The sequence below is a fragment of the Malaclemys terrapin genome, chromosome 1 (genome assembly GCF_027887155.1).
Source record: "Malaclemys terrapin pileata isolate rMalTer1 chromosome 1, rMalTer1.hap1, whole genome shotgun sequence".
Classification (NCBI taxonomy): Eukaryota; Metazoa; Chordata; order Testudines; family Emydidae; genus Malaclemys; species Malaclemys terrapin.
In genome coordinates this window covers 313,317,606-313,331,583 of record NC_071505.1, presented here as the reverse complement: position 1 = coordinate 313,331,583, position 13,978 = coordinate 313,317,606, and the positions used below count along the sequence as shown (strand labels likewise).

Genomic DNA, 13,978 nt, shown 5'->3' with positions numbered 1-13,978 from the left:
TATCTACACAGAAAATGACTATTTTCACAAACTGTGGAAGCAACATGGATAACGATGACTAATTTATTCGTTAGTGGATGGAGGGGACAGCTGTGTGGTGGAATGCTTATTGGGCAGAGCTGCCTTTGCTGAATACTGAGCACTATTAGCCTGCCTTATTTTGGGGAATGTAAAAAGGTTTAATAGTTATACCAAGTGATTTAAAATTCTTTCATACTTCAGATCAGAAAAGAGCCACTATAATTCCATTTTAGATAAAGACAGTAAAAGACCATTAGATTCTTAGATAAAGAAGGTGTTCCATAACTTTTATCTTTGAAGGGGCATCTCAATTTTATTTTCTGTTTGTGGTGCAGAAAGCAGCCTGTAGTTTAAACATTCTAAATTCCGAGCTGACAATGATAAGGCTGAAAATTTCAGTCAGTCCAACATCATTTATATATATGTCTAATATAGAGCACCAGCTCTTCTTTAACCAGCTATCACCCTAGCTAATCTTTCTTATTGTTAAGGGAAGGGACTGAAATCAAATAACGAATCCCTAAAACAATCAAAAATATTTTAAAAAATTCTTCTCCAACTATTTAGTTTCTAGTGGGAGCTAGATGATAACTTTCCAAATATCAATCACGAGGAAAAGACAACATCCTTTATTTGGCAAAATATACAACGTTTTTAAGAAAATGTAGTTTAATCTCAGGTAGCTTTCCACCAGTGTCCTTGCATGATCTTCTATCACTCTGACATCAGAACCCCTTGTTAAATGTTTTTAAAACCAGATGTACAGTACTGAAAAAATAAGCCATCTGCTTATAAAACAGTGCTCTCCAAATAGTTGTACTCTCTCCAAATTGTTCTTTTATCTCTTCTACCCTGCCTATTTTTCTGTTGCAAATATTAGGCATATATTTAATTTTAAGTTTATAGTTAGTGCTTTGTCTTGCATGGATATGAATATCAGGAACCCTAATACAAAAATAATATATTGTGACATTGGAGTAGCATTCTTTATTGATCATGCCATTGCAACTATTGTTTGTATTTGTGTTTCATATTTCAATTGGGATAGTGCCTATAGGTCCCAGTGGGATTTAGGGCCCAGTTGTGGTAGATGCTATTCAAATACATAGGAAGACTTGGTTGCTGCACTGAAGAGCTTACAGTCCACAAAGACAAAAATGAGTTGGGGATTAGAGGCTATACACACATGAGAGTCAGGGTGACAGCAAGTACACATCTTGTTAATGCCAGATTTTGTGCATTTTAAGGAAGTATCCTCAAGTGCCTTTCCCCCTTCTCTACAAGCAGAAGCAGGTTCAGACTTTCTCCTGGGGCCTAGCACTGAGAATATTTTTAAGTGACAATGTACTAAATTTGATCCCATTGTCCCTATGTGAAACAAAACCTAACTCATTTCTTAGGTCATTACATCCCTTCCTCCCAGCAGACAGCCCTAGACTGGAATCCATGGAATGGAGAATAAATATAACTTCCAGGAAAACTGTTAAAGGGCTTAAGCAGAGGGGGCTTTGATAAGCTATGAAGGCTTATGTCAGATATTAGTTGTTAAAGGATTTTGCTAGTAATAAAACAAAATTAATATGAAAAAAAACCTCAGACTTGTATTCAAATAAACCAGATAAGTGCTCTATGGAGGAAAACTAAATTGAGAGATCAGTATATTACGGAAAATTAAGAAATGTATGCTCTTTTCAGATCAAAGGAGTAACATTTATATTGAGGAAGAAAGCTGAGAAATTATCAAGGCAGGCAAAAAAAAAAAAACAAAAACTAATGAATTGAGAACAGTATTAAGCCTTCATTCAGACACAGTGGAAATTCCCATGGATCTAAATCTAATCAGCAGTGTTTTAGTAACTTGTACTAATACTGTCCGACAGGTTGTTGGAGAAGGCGGAGGGAAGGACAGAGAACATTTATTCTCCCCCAATAGAATTACCATCGTTGTTGGGACTAGATAGTGCTGCAGTGATGAGTCTTATTCTCTGTTCGGTACAGACTTTGAGCATAATGGGGGTTGTGTAGAAACCTTACTTGTATTTGTTTTTCTGACATTGATATATTTTGAAAGCACATAAGAATATTTTTTTTAAAGGGACACTTGGAAAAAAGCATCAATATGTTCAAGACCAGGTAAATGTGTTAACCAAAACAAGGAAAAAAATAAGTGGAGGGATCCTCTTGAGATTTCTTATACAGACTTGTTGCATTATCTGATTTAGAATTGTAATACATTCAGAATTGCATATCTGCGGTATTGAAAATATTTGTAAGCGTTTTAAGTTTTCAAGAAAGCATTTTTGTAAATGTATATCCATTCCAAATCAATTCTCTGAACTAAGGTACCGTGTATTCAGAAACTTAAGACTTCAAAGAAAGTGTACAGATTCATTTTTCCCTATTATAAAACTAAGTGCAAAGATAAGGTAGTCAAGATATGCTGAACTTCTGCTTAATACAAATGAGTGCTGTGTTTAATGTTATTTCAAGGATGTGTACAAAAATAGAAGCCATTTCCAGAAGTGAGCACATGTTTTATTGTAAAAAGCAACAGAGGGTCCTGTGGCACCTTTGAGACTAACAGAAGTACTGGGAGCATAAGCTTTCGTGGGTAAGAACCTCACTTCTTCACTTGCATCTGAAGAAGTGAGGTTCTTACCCACGAAAGCTTATGCTCCCAGTACTTCTGTTAGTCTCAAAGGTGCCACAGGACCCTCTGTTGCTTTTTACAGATTCAGACTAACACGGCTACCCCTCTGATGTTTTATTGTATTCACTAGCAACAGGCTTGTTTTCACTAAGATAATATTTAAGTGGAAGTTTTAAGAAGCCAATACTCCATTTCTTAGAAATGTCTCCAGAGAGGATAATGTCTAATACTAGTATAGCCCTCATAATTCATTCTTGGTCAATGTTCAAAAGAGCAACCACTTCTGTCTGTAAGATTAAGATAATTAGACATTAGACTGCAGAATATTCAGGCGCCTTGCACAGTCTACCAGTTTTAGAATCATAGAAGCATAGAATATCAGGGTTGGAAGGGACCTCAGGAGGTCAGCTAGTCCAACCCCCTGCTCAAAGCAGGACCAATCCCCAACTAAATCATCCCACCCAGGGCTTTGTCAAGCCTGACCTTAAAAACCTCTAAGGAAGGAGATTCCACCATCTCCCTAGGTAACCCATTCCAGTTCTTCACCACCCTCCTAGTGAAAAAGTTTTTCCTAATATCCACCCTAAACCTCCCCCATTGCAACTTGAGACCATTACCCCTTGTACTGTCATCTGCTACCACTGAGAACAGTCTAGTTCAGAGGTCGGCAACCTTTCAGAATTGGTGTGCCGAGTCTTCATTTATTCACTCTAATTTAAGGTTTCGCGTGCCAGTAATACATTTTAATGTTTTTAGAAGGTCTCTTTCTAGAAGTCTATAATATATAACTAAACTATTGTTGTATGTAAAGTAAATAAGGTTTTTAAAATGTTTAAGAAGCTTTGTTTAAAATTAAATTAAAATGCAGAGCCCCCCGGACCGTTGGCCAGGACCCGGGCAGAGTGAGTGCCACTGAAAATCAGCTCGCGTGCCGCCTTTGGCACGTGTGCCATAGGTTGCCTATCCCTGGTCTAGATCCACCCTCTTTGGAACCCCCTTTCAGGTAGTTGAAAGCAGCTATCAAATCCCCTCTCATTCTTCTCTTCTGCAGACTAAATAATCTCAGTTCCCTCAACCTCTCTTCATAAGTCGTGTGCTCCAGCCCCCTAATCATTTTTGTTGCTCACTGCTAAACTCTTTCCAATTTTTCCACATCCTTCTAGTAGTGTGGGGTCCAAAACTGGACACAGTACTCCAGATGAGGCCTCACCAATGCCGAATAGAGGGGAATGATCACATCCCTCAATCTGCTGGCAATGCCCCTACTTATACAGCCCAAAATGCCGTTAGCCTTCTTGGCAACAAGAGCACACTGTTGTCTCATATCCAGCTTCTCATCCACTGTAATCCCTGGGTCCTTTTCTGCAGAACTGCTGCCTAGCCACTCGGTCCCTAGTCTGTAGCAGTGCATGGGATTCTTCTGTCCTAAGTACAGGACTCTGCACTTGTCCTTGTTGAACCTCATCAGATTTCTTTCGGCCCAATCCTCTAATTTGTCTAGGTCCCTCTGTATCCTAACCCTACCCTCCAGCGTGTCTACCACTCCTCCCAGTTTAGTGTCATCTGCAAACTTGCTGAGAGTGCAGTCCACGCCATCCTCCAGATCATTATTGAAGATATTGAACACAACCCGCCCCAGGACCGATCCTTGGGGCACTCCACTTGATACCGATGCCAACTAGACATGAAGCCATTGATCACTACCCGTTGAGCCCAACGATCTAGCCAGCTTTCTCTCCACCTTATAGTCCATTCATCGAGCCCATATTTCCTTAACTTGCTGGTAAGAATACTGTGAGAGACGGTATCAAAAGCTTTGCTAACGTCAAGGAATAACACGTCCACTGCTTTTCCCTGATCCACAGAGCCAGTTATCTCCTCATAGAAGGCAATTAGGTCAGTCAGGCATGATTTGCCCTTGGTGAATCCATGCTGACTGTTCCTGATCACTTTCCTCTAAGTGCTTCAAAATTGATTCCTTGAGGACCTGCTCCATGATTTTTCCAGGGACTGAAGTGAGGTTGACTGGCCTGTAGTTTCCCAGATCCTCCTCCTTCCCTTTTTTAAAGTTGAGCACTACATTAGCCTTTTTCCAGTCATCCGGGACCTCCCCCGATCACCATGAGTTTTCAAAGATAATGGCCAATGGCTCTACAATCACATCTGCCAACTCCTTTAGCGCCCTCGGATGCAGTGCATCCGGCCCCATGGATTTGTGCTCATCCAGCTTTTCTAAATAGTCCTGAACCACTTCTTTCTCCACAGAGGGCTGGTCACCTCCTCCCCATACTGTGCTGCCCAGTGCAGTAGTCTGGGAGCTGACCTTCTGGTGAAGACAGAGGCAAAAAAAGCATTGAGTACATTAGCTTTTTCCACATCCTCTGTCACTATGTTGCCTCCCCCATTCAATAAGGGGCCCACACTTTCCTTGATCACCTTCTTGCTGCTAACATTCCTGTAGAAACCCTTCTTGTTACTCTTATCATTCCTTGCTAGCTGCAACTCCAAGTGTGATTTGGCCTTCCTGATTTCACTCCTGCATGCCTGAGCAATATTTTTATACTCCTCCCTGGTCATTTGTCCAATCTTCCAATTCTTGTAAGCTTCTTCTTTGTGTTTAAGATCAGCAAGGATTTCACTGTTAAGCCAAGCTGGTCACCTGTCATATTTACTGTTCTTTCCACACATCGGGATGGTTTGTTCCTGCAACCTCAATAAGGATTCTTTAAAATACAGCCAGCTCTCCTGGACTCCTTTCCCCCTCATGTTATTCTCCCAAGGGATCCTGTCCATCAGTTCCCTGAGAGAGTCAAAGTCTGCTTTTCTGAAGTCCAGGGTCCTTATTCTGCTGCTCTCCTTTCTTCCTTGTGTCAGGATCCTGAACTTGACCATCTCATGGTCACTGCCTCCCAGGTTCCCATCCACTTTTGCTTCCCCTACTAATTCTTCCCTGTTTGTGAGCAGCAGGTCAAGAAGAGCTCTGCCCCCAGTTGGTTCCTCCAGCACTTGCACCTGGAAATTGTCCCCTACACTTTCCAAAAACTTCCTGGATTGTCTGTGCACTGCTGTATTGCTCTCCCAACAGATATTGGGGTGATTGAAGTCCCCAGTGAGACCCAGGGCCTGTGATCTAGTAACTTCTGTTAATTTTTGAAGAAAGCCTCGTCCACCTCATCCCCCTGGTCTGGTGGTCTATAGCAGACTCCCACCACGACATCACCCTTGTTGCTCACACTTCTAAACTTAATCCAGAGAGACTCAGGTTTTTCTGCAGTTTCATACTGGAGCTCTGAGCAGTCAGACTGCTGTCTTAAGTACAATGCAACTCCTCCACCTTTTCTTCCCTGCCTGTCCTTCCTGAACAGTTTATATCCGTCCATGACAGTACTCCAATCATGTGATTTATCCCACCAAGTCTGTTATTCCAATCACATCATAATTCCTTGACTGTGCTAGGACTTCCAGTTCTCCCGGCTTGTTTCCAAGGCTTTCTTGTAATGTCTGGCTAACAAGCATTTCTTGTAATGCTGCATATCATTTTCTTGTAATGCTGCATATCATTACCATGAGTAAATATTTTTCTTTGCTCTGTATTAGAAGTAAAGGTAATTCTGTCATTTGTATTGTTGTCAATAATCACACTTTACATTTAAAATGTAGTCCTGCTAAAAATGTATCTACTCTGAAGACCTAGTTGGAAATGAAAAATAAGTGTTGGTGCCATAACTAAATACTTTGTTTTTTAGAGATTTTTAAAAAAAAAAATCCTTTTCATTGATGTGAGTTAGGCTTCTAATTAAACCAATATTTTTATCTTTAATATTTTCTCCAATACTTTTCTCTTTAATTTTGTTGTGCCCAATATTAGATGTTATGTGACTTAAATGCTACACTACTTTGTTTTATAGCGAGCCTACAACTGCTAAACTATTAGAAAATTTCATTGTTTTGTGAGAAGAAATGCCGGCTCATAACATATGTTGTTTTGTCACTGATTCTCCCAACACAGTAAATATTCTTTGTTTTTCTTGTTTTTAGTATTTGTATGGAAGCAATCGAAAAGACAATATATTTATTAATCCAAGCTACGAGACATTTGAGCAGGAATTAAATAAAATCCTTAAAAGTTGGCAACCAAGCATACTTCCAGATGGTAATTTTCTTTTTTGTCATGTACAGTCTTCTGTTAACAGTTCTGTACTCTGTACTGCAGATATACACAAACAAATATTGTGTGCCTTGTGATGGTGATTGATAACATTAAAACAAATAAATAAAATGGTAGGTGTCTTTCACCTTGCCTATCTGGCTCCCGCTACCCCCTCCTCCCCGTCATTGCAGGGGATGAGGTCAGCCTACTGAGCAGAGCTCTGCAAAGAAGATGTAGCAACATTAAGACAACTTAGGAAATGGTAGGGAAAGGTGAACCTGTATCCCTTCACTCCTGTAAGCTATCTGGTACAGTTTAGGGGAGGAACACCCGCACTAGCCATACACACCCAACAGAGGAGCGAACAGAAGGCCTAGGCGCATCACTTGTGCTGCCTCCTCTTTGCCCAAAGGTATCTGGGTCCTTTTCAGAATATAGGGGGTGAAACAAACCCCATCGTTCCCCACCCCAGGAATGGGAGAGGTAGCTCTTGGGGGCTGTGAAGGAGCATTTGTGGTCATCACTCCTCCGTTGAAGCTGGAGCAGCCCTGAGAATAAGAGGAGAAACAACCCACCTCTGAAAAAAGATGGGAGAGAGTTTGGTATGTGTGAAGAGCATTGTAGGGTGCTCAGTGGGGCTGCAAAGTTAGGCACTTTGGTTACTGTGATGCACCTACCCCCATAACCTCTCAGTCTCAGCAGGAATGGGCAGATCTCCTGTGATGAGTCTCGGAGGGTGTGTGTGGGGGAAATATGAGGTAGGAGAGGAACTCATTTCTAGTCTCCTCTGCCCTCTCTCCCAGTATATCAGAGTGCTGCCAGGAGAGACCAGCTCAGTGGTCCAGCTAACATCATCACTCAGGGAGCTGAGCACACAAGACCAGTTTCTGTAATTCTTGTGTTCCCTGCTGTACTCCACACTCCCACAGCACTCTTTCCCATCTCTCTTCGGAGCTGGCTGTTTATAGTCTTATTTTCAAGGTTGCCCCTGCTTCCAGTTGGATGGGGGCAGTCACAATTTTTCCTTCCCAGACCTCCCCAACTGTCCCCCATTTCTGGAGTATAGGGTTGTTTCTCTCCCTATCTCTCTCTTTGGGGAATAGAGGAAGGGGTAAAAGTGCTATTTCCCAGCCCCTCTCCTTTCTTCCCTCTTGAGATTGTGGACTGTCAAGTTACACTAGAATTTTTCTACCGCAAACCCATGAGAAGGAGGCAGGTGCACTTTTCTTTTCTCCCTTTCCTCCAGTGATCTTAGGTCTGCTGTAGCCTCTTTAGGTAGCAACTGCTGCCCTAGCTGACTTCTCCACCTAAAGTGATATAGGAGTCTTTTCTGGATGAGGCGTCTATCTGCGATCAGAAAACTGAGAGGGTCAGTCAGGGGCCCTTACATGTGCCAAAAAACTCAAAAACCCAACCCGAAAACAGAGTTTTGTTATGAAAGGACCCAAGGTTGGTCACTTTCTCTGACCTTCACTTTTTTATGAAGTGGCATCAGTTATGAGAGTGACAATTTAAGAATCCTGTTGAAATAGTTTAACAAAAAAAGTGTTGCTTGTGTTTCTTGCTTATGTGGAAATTGCAGTTTTCTCTTCCTGAATCAGTGGGTTTCAATTTCTCCTCTTAGGGATGTGGGCAGTTTTCCATTGAATATTGAACATTTTGTTTGATTTTTGCCGTTGATAGAAGTTGCTGATTCTTTGAAATGTGGGTTGTTTGCCTCATTGTATTTTCTCTAATACATTTTTTCCCCCCCCGGAAGGGTCAATATTCTCTCGAGTTGAAGAAGATTATCTTTGGAGGATAAAACAGCTAGGATCACACTCTCCATTTGCTCTTCTGAATACACTGTTCTACTTTAACACTAAATATTTTGGCCTGAAAACAGTGGAGCAGCACTTAAGACTTTCCTTTGGCACCGTTTTTAGACAGTGGAAAAAAAATCCTCGAACAATGGACAGCAAAGCTTGTCTTCGATATCAAGTTTCTTCCCTATGTGGCGCGGATAGTGAAGGTATTATTATCGGTTTCAAAATAAGTATTACAGAGGCATCCAAATTTTGCCCAACTGAGGGCCACTTTGGCACCTTGCCAGGAGCCTGAGGACCGTACCTCATTTGCATAAAACTGAGCAGCTTGTAGCTATTGGATCTTTAATATGAATGTGTGGTCTGCAGCGACTTCAAGGTCCCTGCATTAAATGTTCCATCTTGATCCAAGTAGCCTCCATGTCAAATGTTGGAACCTTGTCTATGGGCTGCATCTCCAGTATTCTGGGTTGTACTTTTGTTCACCCTAATCTATTATGTTAAATATAAAAATGAAATTACCTTATGTTTTCAAGTTTGGGCTTAGATGGGTTTTTTCCTTTTTAAAGATAAAATTACTACTGGAAAAAGGAAACATGAAGATGATGAGCCAGTGTTTGAACAAATTGAAAACACATCAAATCCTGCTAGATGTCCAGTAAAAATGTTTGAGTGCTATCTATCTAAGAGGTAAGTGTTTCATGGACTAGTATACGTATGTTTTTTAGAATTGTGAGGGTGCAGAAGGAGAGACTATTATGGTGCAATGTGAAATAAAGTTTACACAAATAAAGTGAATGTATTGCTTGGGGAAAGAGGCAGATTGAAAGTACTGAAATTTGCAACAAAAACTTCCCCCTTCTGCTCTGCAGAAAGACACTCCATCTAGGGGTAAGAGTATGGTTTGGTTTCGATATCTATTAAATCATGAGAATCTCAGACTTGCCAACAGGACACCCAGTTGATTCATATATTGATGATGTGTCTTGTGGTGTGCATATCTGTTCACTAATTGGACTGCAAAACAGTCTTATTTCATATAGACCTTCGAAAAGTCACGTGATGGCAACAACTTTCAGTTACTACTTATTTCTGGATTTGGTAACCTAGGCCTATAAAGCTCCATTATCTTTTGATTCCTTTTTGTTTAGATGTTAAATAAGAATGTGAATGATGTAAAAGAAAACCACCAGGTATATAAACTTGTAGAGATTCAAATGCTCAACACCAAGTTAGTGCCTTTTATTTGTGGTGATATGTTGTTATTCCAAGCAAATATTCTCTGTTTTTGTTGAAGACAAGTATTTTAAGTTTTTTCTGTTACTGATTGAAAGACTCTCAAACAGCTGTAATTCTGCTCTTATTGGACTCCAGATGCATGCTAATATTCTCTTGGTTTCTTCAGAATGAAATAAATATTAGTTTGAACAAACCATGATCATGTTATGTCTTCCCCTGCATTCTTTATATTGCTTGTAAATTGATGAATTGGTGTTAAGGGCCCAATTCTGTAATTCTCAAGTCAGGCAAAAATCCCACTGAAAATAAGTTGCACATTAGTTACAATTTAATGAAAAGTTCTGTTATGCAGGTAAATATTATCGAATAATTTAAAAAAAAAATTCTAGAGTTTATTCTCATTTGAAGACTGCTGCTTATATGGTAGATTTCAAGTTCAGATTGTTTTGTTGTTACCCAGGCAGAATACATGCTTCGAATTTTTTCACAATGAGAAAGAATAATTTTTTCACTAGCCCATGACTTAGAAATGGATGAATGGTTATTAAATGAACTATTTAATAATAATAATTAATAATAAAAAAAGCTTCAGGCAGACAAAACTTTAGAAAATTTCATTTCAAAAGTTGAATGTTTTGGAAATGTATATGTGGTAGAAAACTGAAGAACTTAAAATGGGAAACATTTTACAACTTTTAAATAATCTGAGAAGTTCCATAGAAATTTCACAAAGTATAATATAAAGCCCAAAATGTTTTAGCAAACTGCACTTTATCCCTAAAAAGTGAAGATATAATTTGAATGTATGGCAGAAACAAAGTCCAAGTATAGCATTTTACCTCTTTGGTTTCTCGCTGTGGTTTTCAGTGTTCTATTAAATATTTGAAAACCAGTTCCCATTAAATAGTCCTTGCCCTGCTAAAATATGTTTGCTTAGACACTAGAATCACACACCTTGGGAAGATTGTATGTAATAGCACGTTGTAGAGGTAGACTTTTGTTAACTACTGCTATGTAGCCAGTAGATGGAGCATACAAAACACTTTCAAGAAACTTAATTGAAAATAGTGAAAGGAGAGCGAAAAGCAAACAATTTTAGAAGTTTTCAAAATAGCTCTTCTGTTCCTAATAATGTCACAATTGTAAAGTACAATATCTTAAAATAGCTCTTGGTCATTTTCCCTACTGCAATTGCAGGCTGTCTTTTCTGGTCTTGTTTGCTGCCACACCTTGTTAATACCCTGACCCAATGGAGGAGAGGTTTCCTGCACAGTTGAAGTTATTTTGTAAAATACCTCTTTAAAACAACATTTAATTAAAACTGTTCTCTCAATTTTCAAGTAATGGTCCCTATATTCTGTAAGTGGGTTTTGAAACTGGTACTTGAGAATCAGCTGACAACCTGCAGCTGAAATTTTAAAGGCACACCTCTCACTTTCAGCAAACAGGTCTGATTGTTGAGCATCAGTTGAGAATATTAAAATGTTTAAATATAATATTTCAAATCTAAACTTCCAACAATGATATCTGTTTCTATCAAAGTAGGAAAGTAGCTGCTCTTGCAGCTGAGTGAGGCTATGTCTACACTACTGTGGTAAGTCGACCTACGCTACGTACCTTAGGTCGAGTTACTGTGGGGTCTACATTGCGAGGGGTCAACGGGAGAAACTCGACTGGAGAGCGATCTGCTGTCGATTTGACAGGTCTTTACTAGACCCGCTAAATCGACTGCCCGTGGATAAATCTCAGAGCGTCGATCCCGGCTGTGTAGTGTAGGCCTGCCCTGTCTGCAATCTGCAAGTGCCAGTCCGAAAAAGCCAGCTAAATACTTTGAGCCAAAAAGCATGTCCCAGTACTATTGGCTCTTAAAATCTGTAATATTTAAGGGGGAGTAGAATAATTTAAAAATATAATCATAAACTAGATGGGCAGCTTTGTGTTGAGAATTTCCTTAAGAATCCTCTCCACTGTCTAAGAATGCTGAGATGCATCTGAGCCACAACAGCACAAAGTTCACCAGATTTGCATGGCTCAGTAGGAAACTGCAAAGCAGCTTCATAGGAGAAACAAGAGGAACCATATAATAGGGACTCCGGAGCTAAGGCAGCAAGATAGTAAGCCTATGCCCAACAACCAAACCTTGGAAAGAAAAGGCAGGAAAAAGATTTTTTCGTTTCTCTCTTAAGACCGGCCATACTGGGTCACACCAAAGGTCCATCTAGCCCAGTATCCTGGCCAATCCCAGGTGCCCCAGAGGGAATGAACAGAACAGGTAATCATCAAGTGATCCATTCCAGGTCACCCATTCCCAGCTTCTGGCAAACAGAACCTAGCCATTGATGGAGCTATCCTCCATTAATTTATCTAGTTCTTTTTGAACCCTGTTATAGTCTTGGCCTTCACAGCATCCTTGGGCAGAGAGTTCCACAGGTTGACTGTGCGTCAACCTTTTTTTAATTTTAAGGAAATATATAATACTCCTCTACCTCGATATAACGCTGTCCTCAGGAGCCAAAAAATCTTACCGATTTATAGGTGAAACTGCGTTATATCGAACTTGCTTTGATCCGCCGGAGTGCCCAGCCCTGCCCCCTCCGCGCCCCCCCCCCCCGAGCACTGCTTTACCGCGTTATATCAGAATTCTTGTTATATTGGGTCGCATTATATTGGGGTAGAGGTGTAGTTTTTAGTTTATAGAGAGCTACAGCACCTTAGATCGAAAAGCAACCTCAGCTGGACAAGAATGCTTGAAGCCATTTATGCCACCATAAGGTCCCATTTTCAAACCAGAAGGCAGTATTTTTCCACATTAATCCTCAACTCCTAATATGTATATGCACAATTATAGTTGTACACACAGGATGTTAAAAATCAAAACCTGTGTAGATTTGTCATGTGAAACTTTGACTCTTTTGACCATTTTTTTTTTTTCCTTTTAGCCCACAGAATCTTAATCAGAGAATGGATGTGTTCTATTTACAACCGGAATGCTCTGTTTCCTCAGATAGCCCTGTCTGGTATACTTCCACTTCACTGGACCGCAACACTTTGGAACACATGCTCGTACGGGTTCTTTTAGTAAAAGATATTTATGATAAAGACAATTATGAACTGGATGAAGATATAGATTAAAACAAACTTCCAAAAGCTGTCAGGAAAAACAAAACAGCATTAGATAGTCATGCTGCTAGACCTTTATTATGGAAACCATTTCAAGTTTACTCTTCGTTTTATGAGTTTTGTAGCAGTGTACCCTGACCTGGGTATTACCATGTAAATAATCCGTGAGTGAAAGTTGCCATTATCCTCTTACGTAGTGGTTTTAGGATACTTAACAAACACATTCAAATTCTTTTTTTTATTATTATTTATTTGATTAGGTATGTTTGTAACTTTTTACATTGCGAAATATGAATGAGAATGTGCCATGTGTAATTTTTTTTCTTGTAGTAAGAAACATCCATATTGCACAACTCTACTGTTGCAAGCTTCCTTGAAAGGAGGCTCTTTTACTGGGTTCTTCAACCAGACGGTTGTGTATGGGTAGCACTACTAAAGTTTAGAACTTGCTGTGTCTTTCAAATTTTTAAATAAATTGTAAACTAATAGGTTTTTTACTTTTTAGTTACTGAAGCCTTATAAGGTTATGTAGAGAGATTCCATCTTATGTACCAAAAATAGACAAAAGAGAATGCTGTCAATATTGGTGTACTGTAATGTGAATCTATACTGGTGAAAACAACTTTTTTGTTGCCCTTATTAAAACCTTAGTGTCCTTTCCTTATTTGTGACTCTCTGAATTGCCCCTTCAAATAAAATATATATTCAAAATGAGTGTAAGCGTAAGGCACGTGATCATCTAGACATTTATTTTGTAAAAATGTCTGATGGCAATGCTATAATTTTCTTTTCCATTTTTATTTTGCCAAACATAAATGCTGGTACCCCATATTTCTGTACATCAGTCCTTCATAGCCTTAGCAAAAGGGACTTTAATGCAGTATTATAAAGAGTAATACAGTATACTACATTTTTAAACTTTCTTCATTTGTCATTGCTATGCTGTACTTAAATACAACTAACATTTGATTATGGGTTGAGAGAGTTCTTTTA

The 13,978-nt window shown here is 39.5% G+C and overlaps 1 protein-coding gene across 12 annotated transcripts in view; it reads left to right on the top strand.

The window, feature by feature from the left end:
- Positions 1–13,699, top strand: part of ZMYM2 (zinc finger MYM-type containing 2) — a 180,338-nt gene extending 166,639 nt beyond the window's left edge. For all 12 annotated transcript variants that reach the window (XM_054015489.1, XM_054015491.1, XM_054015488.1 and 9 more), the window contains 4 exons: positions 6,710–6,824; positions 8,581–8,832; positions 9,196–9,316; positions 12,805–13,699. In XM_054015489.1, coding sequence (XP_053871464.1) covers positions 6,710–6,824; positions 8,581–8,832; positions 9,196–9,316; positions 12,805–12,997 — 681 coding nt within the window. In that variant the 3' untranslated portion in view covers positions 12,998–13,699. The remainder of the gene's footprint in view (positions 1–6,709; positions 6,825–8,580; positions 8,833–9,195; positions 9,317–12,804) is intronic.
- Positions 13,700–13,978: the final 279 nt, after the last annotated feature.